Source organism: Pogona vitticeps, chromosome 5 (assembly GCF_051106095.1).
Source record: "Pogona vitticeps strain Pit_001003342236 chromosome 5, PviZW2.1, whole genome shotgun sequence".
Taxonomy (NCBI): Eukaryota; Metazoa; Chordata; class Lepidosauria; order Squamata; family Agamidae; genus Pogona; species Pogona vitticeps.
Genome location: NC_135787.1, coordinates 104917997 through 104930759, shown reverse-complemented (window position 1 = coordinate 104930759; position 12763 = coordinate 104917997). Strand labels below are relative to the sequence as shown.

The following is a 12763-nucleotide window of genomic DNA, read 5'->3' as shown; positions in this document are numbered from 1 at the left end:
GAAAGGTACAAAGCAGATCCATGATGAAATGTCACAAACTATGGGTGACAGTGGACCTACATATGCAACAGTTAAACGTTGGGTTGTCAATTTTTAAACTGTCCATTTTGGTGTTGAAAGTGAGAAACCCAGTGGAAGGCCTGTTTCTGTCCCTGTCCCTGCAAATGTGAAAGCCATCCATGACATGATCATGGAGGACTGCTGAATATCAGCCAGAAGTATTGCTACATATCTGGCAATATCCCATGAGAAAGTTGGTGCCTTTATCCACAACGACTTGGAAATGAGAAAGCTGGCAGCAAAGTGGATCCCCAAACTTTTGACAACCAAAAAAAAAAAAAAAGAGGAAACGTGTGGAGTAATCAATGGCTCTTTTGGAACATTTTGCCAGAAATGAGTCAGATTTCCTGGGCAAACTGATAACTGGTGATGAGACATGGATCTACTGTTATGATCCTGAGACAAAGGAACAATCTAAGGAGTTGAGGCACAGTGGTTCCCCAGGCCAAAGAAGTTCCGAGTGCAAAGGTCGGCGCAGAAGCAAATGGCAACAGATTTTTTGGGATAAGAAGGGAGTTCTGCTGGTGGACTACCTCCAACAGGGTTCAACCGTCAATGCAAAATATTACTGTGCTTTATTGACGAAGTTGAGGCAAAACATCAAGGAAGAACATAAAGGTGTCATCCTGTTACATGACAACACCTTGTCACACACTGCAGGTGAAACAATGGCAAAACTGACGTCCTTAGGCTTTCAAGTGATGCTCCCATCCACCCTATTCTCCTGCCTGGCTCCTTCTGACTCTCATCTGTTCCCCAAACTCAAAAAGCACCTAAAGGGACAACAATTTGAGAGTGTTCTGGAAGCAATTAATGCTGCAAATGAGTGGTTACACCAGCAGTTGGAAGAATTTTATTTGCAGGCACTTAAGAAGCTGCAGGACAGATGTTGCAAGTGTGTTGACTTCCTGGCGGAATATGTAGAATAGTGTGGCAGTTACAGCTTCCTAGCTCATTTTTTTCTGGGTAAGGCTCAATACTTGTCAGCACCCCCTCATATCTGTGAGGAAAATGCCCATGCTATATATTTCTAAAGTTCATTTTCAAGACTCCATTTCCCGACATGCTGAACAAAACAGCTACTGAACAAAATGCAGTGATTAAGAAACAAAAAGAAGGGTGTTAAATTTTCTGGGTATAAGCACCGGCATTCTGATAAACATATTAGAAGAAACAGTGTAACATTTATTCTTCTTTCATGGACAGACTGGCAAAGTTCTTAAGTTAGAAGATACTTGTGCATGCTAAGGAGATATTTCAGATGAAGTTTCCGAGATCATCTGAAGACAACACTCTGCTTGATACAGTCTACTTCAAACAAGAGATCTGAATCTCATAATTTAGAACTTTAGCTAAGGATTGTGAGATAATATAGTAGGCAAAATTCCTGCCAGACATCTCAGAAAAGACTATGTTCAACCATTATACATTCTTGGGTGTTCTAATTTCACTAGTTAATAAGTCAGGCCCTGCGAAAAAATGCTTGTCATCTGTGAAGTCATCCAGTTAGCACACAGCTGATAGGTTTCTAAGAAATCAGGCTCACAATTCAAATGCAATATCAATCCCCCAATTTACCTGGATATGAGGCATGTTAGATATGAAATTAGACTGTCTGAGGGAATAAGTAGCCTTCATCTTCCCCTATTGTGAGGATTAGGGATCCTTGAAAAGTCAGGCATATTTCAAGATACTGATACATTTTATCTATGTCATTTATATCAAAAGACATAATTAAACCTTTTCACTGGACCGGGAGAAGGAAAAAAAGAAAAAGAAAAAAAATCAACCATATCTCCTTACATTTTTCTAAAAACTATACCCCAATTTCTCTGCAGTATAGTTACTTAATTTCCCATTGTCTCACAAAACAGAGGGAAAGCAACATCAAGATATGAGCAGTCATCAATGGACACAGAGCTATGCTATATCAAGAGTAAGCAACCCATAGCATGAAGGCAACCTGGCCTCAAAATATGTGTTGTGGCCTTCACAGCCTACTCTTCACTGCAAAGCCACTTACTATCATTACCATGCAACTTAATAATTATACAAAGTGTCTGGTAGTTTCTGGTGTGCTCTCTTGTGACTGAAATTCCCACCTACTCCTTTGCATTCAACTTTGGTAAGAAGGAGGTAAGCTCTGCAAAAAGAAATAACTGCCTAAAAGAGCTGCAGAATGTTAAGAAAGAAAGAAAAGAAAAAAGAAAAGAAAAGAAAAAAGAAAAGAAAAGAAAAGCTGTTACTCTTAGAATGCTGATGACGATCATGATAACAAAAGCAATAAAAACAATAATGATGAGCTTGTCTTGTGCCCTTCACAGGGTTTTCCAGGTATAAAGTGCTCAGATGTGGTTTACCAGCCCCCTTTTTGGATGGTGCTCTGGGACCTTGGAGCCTGCCCAAGGTTACCCATGAGGCAAGGCAAATAACATCAGCGGCCACATATAACCCAACAAAATTATTTCAGCATGAAGAACGACTCTTGTCTGAATTTTAGCTGGCAGACCCACTGTACGTATCACTGATTAGAAACTTACCATTGGAGCGGTGGATACATGTGTGTTGATTATCACTCAGGAAAAAGCCTTCTTTGCACTGGCATTCATAGCTTCCCATTGTATTGACACAAATCTGCTGGCAGCCACCATTGTTATCCAGACATTCATCAACATCTAGAGATACAAATGTTTAAAAAGGCTGTTAATACATATTGAGGAAATAAAATTTCTAAATTATTCATCAAGTCAACATTCTGAATGAGGACACGAACCTTGTGATGGGGAGGGGGCTAATTCTCTACATGTGAGTCTGAAGAGGAGGACTGATTGTATACTGATAAGGCTATAGATTTGACAAAGCCTGCATTAGATTCACAATAGAATAAAACCCACGTAGTTCCTTAAGGTTCTTTTAATAAGGGGTACAAAGTACAATGTTTGATGGAAGGAGTGACATGATTGTAACCGGGGCTGACAAAGATACTTCAGTAGTGAAGGATAATAAAAATGACTAAATTACACAACAAAATATTGATCACTACCATGGTTGATAAGGCACTGAATATAAGGGCTGGTATCAAGGAGTATACAATAAAAACTACCATAGCTGCAAAAGAAAGGCCATACAATATAAACATTGACTAAACAGCAGCAGATACAGAAATCTGAACAAATACAATCAGTGGAGGAGAAACAGCTATAATGCTTGATGGTGGTGATGGACCAAAAAAATGTAGTGTGATAATAAAGAGAGTATTAGCAAACTGTGAACTAGTGGAAGTTAAGCAAGTGTCTATATGAGGCCAAATAAGTGACCATGACACAGATACCGTTGTGGAGGACAGACGTGCTCTTATCATATTGAGATGGATAGTGAGACCAGGATAGATATTCACAGCATTGAGAGTTCTCATAGTAACCTTTGCTCTGAAGCATGGTAGAATGATATCATGCACTCACTGTAGTAAGCACAATAGTCAGCATGCCCAGTGTGGACATCATTGGAATGGACTGAACTCATTCATGCCCAGCTTGCTGGATCATTTCAGCAGTGATGGATTCCTCATGTATCCTTGCCTGCCCCAGGCTCCAATACAGAAGCAGGCATTTATCATTTAGGTATAGGTATAACTGTGTAGCTAGCATAAGAAGGGAAAATTCCATTTGCGGTTTGTTGGAAGGTATTGTCAAGCATCCATTCTGTCTCCATGGAGTTGACAGCGAACAGTCTTTTTTCTTGTTCTTCTTTCAAAAATCTGAAAATTCTTATCTTTCCCCAAGCCTAGTGATACTGACAAAGGCAGTACAGTGGATCCTCTACTTATGGAATTAATCCATATTGAAACAGTGGCTGCAGGTCGAAAAATTTGTAGGTCGAGTCTCCATTGACCAACAATGCATTGAAAACCGATTAATCCATAACCGGCCATTTTTGTTCTGTTTTTGTTCCATTTTGGGTTTTTTTTTTCCTGGTCTGTAGGTCGATTCTCCAGCTGCAAGTCGAAACTAAATTTTGCGGCCAGAGAAGTCTGTAACTCGAAAAGTCTGTAAGTCAAGCCGCCTGTAAGTTGAGGGTCCACTGTACTGACAACAATGGAGAAGTTGATATTGGAGATTTACCAATTGAGAACATTTTGGTGGGAGTGTTACCAGGGGAAATAGCCTTATCTAAGGGAAAAGATTTTATGTGGGTACTGATTACAACAAACCTGACTGAAAAAAGACTGACAGATTGTGCTTGTTGAGTTGTTGTGCACCTCACTTAGGCAAAGGAGGCACTTATGCTAGTCTGCAAAAGTAAGCTTACCTTTCAGGTAGAACTGTGTTTTAAAAGAAGCCCTGGGGCTAGAAGAGAAAGTCCTGAGAGAAAATAAAAGATTCTAAGAAAAATAAAAAGAAGAAAGGTAGGGAATGGATAGAACAAACTCTCTCTCTCTCTCTCTCTCTCTCTCTCTCACACACACACACACACACACACACACACACACACACACACACACACACACACACACACAGAGAGAGAGAGAGAGAGAGAGAGAGAGAGAGAGAGAGAGAGAGAGAGAGAGAGAGAAAGGGGGATAAATAATGTTTAAAAGGAATAATATTAATAAGAAAAATACGACAAAAGAACAGTTTGAGTCTACCTCTCTCTCAAGGATTCTACTAAGTGTGGCTGCAGTGGCAAAGAAAGCAGAACAGAGGAACAGCCTGCCAATGCATGCTGTGGACAGGTGGAGAGCAGCTGCTACCAAAACTCTCTGTATTTAGAAGGTACTGTACTAAACCATGGCTCTATAAAGATGCACACCATAGACTACAATGAAGGACTGATATATTACCATGAACATAGGACTCCCTCTGACATTCAGTACTCATTGAAAACTGACAAGAGAATGCAGTGACCACTAATTCGGATGTCTTTAAAGTGATTTAGATGACTTTACAAAGAGGTGTCTCCCAACAGTTATTTGCCATTATAATAATATGGGAATATGGTCACTTTCACAGTGTTTCTGAGTACCAGATAACAGGGAAACAAACAAAAAACAAGGAAAGGCCACTGTATCTGTGTCCAGTTTATGAACAACAAGAATTTACATTGCTGGAAAATAACTATGGATTCAAATGGATGTTGATTTAACAGAGGAAGGTAAATTAAGACAGGTTCCACCTACAACTCTCATTTATTGGTAGAACTTACTTGCCTAGTGTAGAGAATCTGAGTCCATGTTTATCCATATAAGGGCATTATGTTGTCGTCTGAGTCATATCATCTCTTTCAAGAAAAATATTTTAACTGCCTCTGTGTTTAGTGTGGCAGTGGCATGGCAGGATGGAAAGAATGTCCTGAAAACCTATTCCTCATTGGTGCCATGTTTGTTGGAAGAAGACAAGGTTTATACTACGAATGCCCAGATCTGCAACAAGAAGCCTTAACTCAGTGGTAGAACAGCACATGCTTCATATACTGAAGCTTCCAGATTCAGTCCTGGGATTCTCAAGTACAGATGAGAAAGAATCTTGCCTGAAAACAAGGGAAGCCACTGCATTTCACATTTGACAACAATGGGCTAAGCAGACTCATGTTCTGATCCAGTAGAAAACAGCTTCTTGTGTGAATATCAATACGATCAGTTCCAACAGGGAATGATGAAATATCAAAGGGATGCTTTCATTACTTTTGAGCGAGCATATTTTTTTAAACATTAAATATAGAAATAGAAAGAAATTAAGTCAAAATGCCCTTTATATTTAAGAGTTCATTAAGTGACAACTTCATCTCAAACAATACTTAAACTTGGGCTGTGTTTGATTATGGTTGAACTACAGTTCTATGGGGTGCATTTCACTCAGACATCCTGGAACATCTTCCAAAAGCAAAGCTCCATGGTCTCTCCTCTCAAACATAGCAGTGAATTGCTTATCAAATGTCAAGTGCATTGAATTTACTGGTCTGCAATTATCTGTCATCACTGCCATAATGTAATTGGGTACCCATCTCCTTCTGCAGTGCTAGCTCCAAGCATTTCAAGTTTAGGCAATTTAAGTTCACTTAACGGGCTATTTGTGGAAGTAAATTGTTTTTGGTACCATTCAAACACTGGAATAGGCAAGGCTGTAGCACTTTAAAAATCAATACTTAAATGGAAGCTTATTTTTAAAGGTATTGATATAGCCCTAACAATAAAACTCTTGTTCCTGACATTTTGCAGAATACAAGGGCAGTTCAGCCAACTGTTTCTCCCCTGTTTTCCCCCCAAGCCTCTTATAACAATATTTGCCGTTTTCCATATTAAAAACACAAACATAAATTATACAGTAAATATTAGCTATAATGGAATTAGACAATGCATAACAATGGCACTTTCGTACCATGTACACATACATGTATGTGTGTTTCTTATTCTACTCCTGATAATATCTATACCACAAGGTGTGCCATGATACCATCAGTGTGTGCATCTCTTTGTCCCTTCAGTTGATACTAAATACTGTAATATGAAACCGGGAAAGGCAGGAAAAGTAAACACGTAGCATAATGATATCACAGTAGGCTTTACCAGAAAGAGGCAAGAAAGAGATAGAAAACTGCCTATTGTATCATGTAATGCCTATTCTCAACCTTTTTCTATGCTCAATCTATTGCACAAGGCACTATTTTCCAGATAGTATCATTTCAGAACATGTACGTGAGAGCACCAATTTACAATGTTCTTCTATGTTATAACAAAAGGAGGAACAAAACAGACCTTTTCTACATTGTTTTTTTAAAAACAGCAAACCTCACCTTGTGACAAATTTCAACTGGTAATAATGTACTTTTCCGAAGCTGGCAAGTTGTAACTCAGGACTTTACTACTTCACATCTACTTCATGAAGTACAAGCACAGACCAGACCTTATTTCTCCCACAATACATGTAGACGGTGCATGTGTGGAGCAAACCAAATGAAATTCACAAAGTCTTAACTCAGTAACCACAACAATTGGGCTCAAGAAGGAAAATGTAAAGTGGAACTGAATGCTTCCCCTGACAGTATATAAACATGTATAAACAGAGGGGTCCATGCATGCATCAACAGGGGCTGGATCAGAGGAAAGAATCACAGAAACATGCAATTAAGCTGCAGTCTCAAACACCAGTTGCTCTCCTTCTGTTTCTCCGATGAAAGGGCAAGGCTTTGGTGTTGGGGACTCACCATCAGGCCCTGCAGGTCACAATTGGACCGTGGGCAAGAGTTTCCCTACTTCAATATTGGCTTTTAAAGCTGAAAGTCTGTGTAATACTGAATGTTGATATGGTATGACCAGCATGTTTGATGTCACGACATGCCGGTAATGTACTGGATTTTCCTTTGAAAGCTTGTATTGCTTGGAAGACACAAAATAGTAAGGAAGTCTGAGCTGTCGAGAGCTAAGATTCCAGATCTAAAAGTATATACAGTGGTCCAAATCCTGTTGCTTAGTATAGCAAATAACAATAGAGCAGGTCCATTGAATCAGTGAGGGTTTGGTGAATCAGCTCCTGCATATGTTCCATTGATTCGAATGGCCCTATTCTTACTGTGACTTACTATGTTGAAGTAAGTTGCAGTTAGAGTAAACCCATTTGAATCAATGGAACTTATAGGATATTTGATCCACTAAATCCCAATAACTCAGTGGGCCTACTCTAGTGCAATTTACTACACTAAGGAACAGGATTTAGACCACTTATATGTAAGAGTGGATAAGGCTCCATGAATATTCTTCTCAAGAATTTGCTACCTCTAGGACCACATCTTTGTTAACCAGTTCAAAACTGGCAAAACAAACCCTGTCCAAGCACTCAAGGGCAGAACCAGCAGAAACAGAAGCCATATCTCACATTAAGTAACTCATCTGTAGACTCTCTAATGATGCCACAACTATTATGCTCAAAAAAAGAGCAACATTTTTTATTAGAATGAATTGTGTTGCCCATTATTTTTACCCAAAACAGGTGATTTTTCAATCACTTTGTTCCAATCCTTACTAGAACCCTTTCATTTTATATATCTACTTTCCTGTCTGTGGTATCAGAAGAAAAGTTGGTTCCTGATATAAGACAAAACAATCAGTAAGTAAAATCACAAGAAACAAGGGAAGACTTAGCAGTTCTGTCCATAGACTAATGGATGAATTGCTAAACGAACATGGACTCAACCAACCTTAGGTGACTCATTATCTGAAAGAAAAGCTGCAACAACCAAGACAGTTCTGAAACATGTTGCCAAATTAAATTATGGTGGGGCCGACATTTCACTCACTAATCCTATGCCAGCAGCACATAATAGCTTTCATAATCAGACTGAAGAAAAGGAATATATGAGTCAAGAAACACCAGACCTCTAGAGTCTGAGTAATGTTGTTTTGTAAAGCTGCATTTAATATGTAAACAAATATGGATATGTTCTCTGTTTATGTATATATAATAATTATGTATTAGTCAAAGGTGCCACACTACCATCTAACTAGCAGTGACTAAGGCCTACAGTTCTTCAGCTTAATCTCACACCCAGGGAGCTGTTCAGAAATGATTACATACTTCTGGATAATATAACTGTTGGGCTCTGTCCACACATCCCATTTTCTTGTGTGTTTGATTGTTTCCTTTGCTTCCTCTTCAGTTCCTCTCCAACTTTAACAAATCCTAGCTTTTTGTCTTTTAGAAGACCCCAAGAAGATTCTCATTGTTCTTCAACCACTTCCTTTCAGGGAAGAAGGGGCTAGCTGGACTGGAGACACGGCACTCTACTTGGGAGTCAGTATTTTCCCCTTTATTGACACAAACACAATATTTCAAGGTTCTTACTGGCTCTCTAGACCAGCCATTTTCAATGGGATCCATATGGCCCCCTGGAGGCCCCCTGGCACATTTGAAGAAATGCACAGGAAACAATTCTTCATGCAATACCTTATAAGGTTTGTTATGTGACTTATACAATCCTGATTTGGCCTGTATTTCATATTGTGTTTATGGCCATGGCTGAAAAAGAGAGAATGGCTGATCTAGACTATAGAAAAGAAAGAGGTTTTCCATTTATAACAACCAGTTATTCATCCCTGTAACATTATAGCACTACAAATTATATAACTCAACAGAACATTAATCAAGCAATCCTAAACCCAGGTACTATAAGTATGGAGATATTTGGTAAACAGCCCTAGGCAGAGTTCTATTGCTGTAAAGAATACTTGCTGAGTTCGTTATCCCAGTCAATGTGGGCCAGGGTGGGCTACAAGAACCTAAATGGAAGCACCTCTGTTTCCATTTTTCTTTTTGGCCATGAGAGGGCAGAAGGGAGCTTTATCAGTTAAAAACCCCAGTTTCTTTAAGCCAAATATTGGGAGGTGGGCAGCACGGGACTAGGTGGAGTCTGCCAAGCTCCAAGGATGGGCAATCCGGCTCTCTGGGGGTTGCCCACCCTGATGCAGATTATTTCCACATGCCAAGAAAACATTCACAAAGTATTTGAAAGTCATGTGAAATTGGTCACCTCCAAACAAACATGAAGTGAGGAGCTTCCCGCTTCAGGATAAGGCTGCCATAATTTACGCAGAATATATCTGTACAAAATAAGCATCCTTTCCCCTTTGGAAGTAAAGTGTGCATACAGAGAGAGAGCGAGAGCACAGAAGGAATGTCTGATTCCTATGGAAGGTATAAACAGCCCATACAATGATTCAAATTATTAAGAGTCCCTGAAATAAAACTGCAGTCATCCTACTTTTATACAAACTCCAGAATTTACTCAAACTATGCAGTTTTGAACCACACATCATTCTCACTGCTGCAAGAACAGTATGGAGAGTGCCTGCAAATTCCTCATATTTCCACTGGTGAGGGGAAGCATGCAGCAATTTCTTCTCCTCATTTGCAGGTCAAAGTCAAGCTACTGTCTCTAGTGCTAAGCCCCAAATATGGGTGATCTAGAGGCAGGAATAAAAGGATGCCAAACCCTAGAATTGGACCCTCTGCTTTCCATCAGTTCAGAGATATCTTAGCTAACTCTTCCTCCTGGAACAGCTGTGAGACAGAACTGGGAAATAAACTCTTGCACATGCAATCTTACTTCCCATTCCCAATTCCAGTTCAAGCCGGCAGATGCCTGCATTTTACACTCTGCTGAACTCCATTTAGAACTGGTAAGGACTTAATTTCTGTTTAACCTATGGAGATTGTGACGTTTTGGAGAAGGTTGCTCCCTTTGCTTTTGTGATAGCAAATATGTGGCAAAGCTATGCACTGGTGTATTATTGTTGATTTTACCGATATGTACACTTTTGTGTATTTTTATAGGTATATATACATATATTCTTTTAAAAACACAACTTTTGTTACAACCCATGATCTGCACAAACTTCAGCTTCCTCAGAAATATCATATATTAACACAGGAAAATAAGAGCCATTTAGTTTGTGTATTATTTTCATGTAGCTACTGTAGTGTGGCTAGTTGGGAAAGAATGTTTACTCTTCATACTATAAATATTTGCCAAATACAGGAAATGCACCAACATGCAAAACTGGTGGTAGCTGCTGAATGTATTCCACAACTAGGGGTGAACTGTGGGGGGATAGTGTGGTCATAGTGGATCCTTCTTTACACTGAAAGCAGTCAGAATAGTACAATCTGGGCAAGTGCAGAAGCATCTAATGTTGATTGGCCAACACCAATCAACTAAAGGATTCTGTCAGGCTTTGACAAGTAGACCACAGATTATGTCTTCTCTATTTTACATGACGGTTGAAGATGGTAGGATAAAGGAATTAAAGGGCCCAATTTGGGCAATGGAGACTTCAGTCACGCTACTAGGCAGGGGAAATTGAAAAATCATAAACACAGGAACACCTTCAGTATCTGTACATAAATCAGGATCCATGGCACAGATTAATCCCTCTGCTCTGTGCTACTCCCACCTTCATCAAGACATCTTCTGTTAGAAGAAAAACTGGGGTGGGTGGGTGGAGAGACAGAAATAAACCCCTGCCAAAGTCATATCCAACATGGGAACCTTCCCACACTAGTACGTGCCAATGGTGCCATTAAACTGTTTAATCATATAAAAGCTTCTGATTTCTTCTGCACAGCCTGATAAACCATCCTCTCTTATCCTTTTCTGGATATGAAACTGCAGATTTCAGGCATGCTTGGTCTTCTTACACTTAGAAATCAAACCCTGTGCTACATAATTAATTAGGTGATGACTTTCAGAATGCACTCACTCACACATCAGTTGCAATCTGCAGCAGAAGTGGTGATGACTCAGTGACTTCAGACTTGAGCAGTCACAGTGCATTTTATCCACCCTACATTACATTTTAGAAATTAGATAATGAATGGAAGAGCCTATCTCCAAAAGCAGCTTCACATTTTTCATGGGAGTCAGAGTTGAAATAGCAAGCTGATGACATGTCAGTGAGACACAGACATCTTCAGACAATTATGAACATGACTCTGGGAATTTCAGACAAAATTCAGCTTCTTAGGAATGTATACACCATGTTTATTAGATATGTATTTCTTTTCTGATCCAAACTTAAGGTTTTAGGGGGCATCCAACTTCTAAAAACCATATTTTAACCTTTGCTTTGGGCAACACCAATATACTGGAAGCTGCTACAACTGCTGCATAAAGTATGGACTTGTTCATGCTTAGCTTAGTCCTCTTCATGCATTATAGCATCTAGCTCTGTGTAAACATATAGAAGGGGGTGCCCACCTCTTCTCCCTCCACATCATCACTTTCCTCAAGTGAGCTGCAACTGATCTGAAGAGAAGAGTCCTGCTCACATATAGGTTCTGCATATGAGCAAACCCCCAGATTTCCCAGGGGTTTGCTCATCTGTAGACCTTACATGCAAGCAGCACCCATGTCCTCAGATTCAGCATTGTCCACAACCACAGAATTGGGCAGAGCCAGGTATCACCCCATAATAGAGACACCGACCCCAATGTTGTAATGCCTGAAGAGGGCTATTGAAACATGCAACACACACCAATCAGGAACAAAGTACTGCACAGAAGGCAACTAAGCCAAGGGCCAATTCTTTCATTTCCTTTTACAAATATTTTTTGTTTATATAACACAGAAAGCTTTCCAACAATTGCTTAGTTCTAACTAACAAAGTTCAGTGTTTTAACACAAGGGGGAAAAGCTAGCTGAGCTGTTGAATAGTATAAAGACAAACAAACATCAGCAACAGAAACCCACACGTTGCACACAGCTGTCTAAAGAGAGAAGAAAACATTAAAAAGACAAGAAAGCATTGCTTCCTTTAATCACAGCAGTGATTATGCAATTTTAAAATCAATTAATGCTACGACTTGTTGACATTTCACATCTGGAAGTTTATGAAATGATTTCCTACACAACGATAAATCTTCTTTCAACTGATGTTTAGAGAATGATTTTAATACTCCTCTTTGCAGAAGAAAAAAGGCAAGTTGGGTGTGTGTTTTTACTCATTCTGAAGAAACAAATAACCTTTTAATATTCTGATGCTGGGTATATACCATATTAGTGATATACTCGTGTTGTCCTAAATGGTTCTCCATATTCTTGGTGCTTAACCAGCAGAGCACGGCTAGGCATCTGCTTGAATTCTTGGGATGCTCTTCTTGTAACATTTATTCCAAGAGGTCACTGAAGATTCTGGGAATATTCTAGGGCACACAAA

The 12763-nt window shown here is 39.4% G+C and overlaps 1 protein-coding gene across 4 annotated transcripts in view; it reads right to left on the bottom strand.

Moving 5' to 3' along the window:
• SCUBE1 (signal peptide, CUB domain and EGF like domain containing 1) overlaps positions 1–12763 on the bottom strand; it is a 280077-nt gene that overhangs the window by 193236 nt on the left and 74078 nt on the right. For all 4 annotated transcript variants that reach the window (XM_073000829.2, XM_078394214.1, XM_073000830.2 and 1 more), the window contains exon 4: positions 2601–2735. In XM_073000829.2, coding sequence (XP_072856930.2) covers positions 2601–2735 — 135 coding nt within the window. The remainder of the gene's footprint in view (positions 1–2600; positions 2736–12763) is intronic.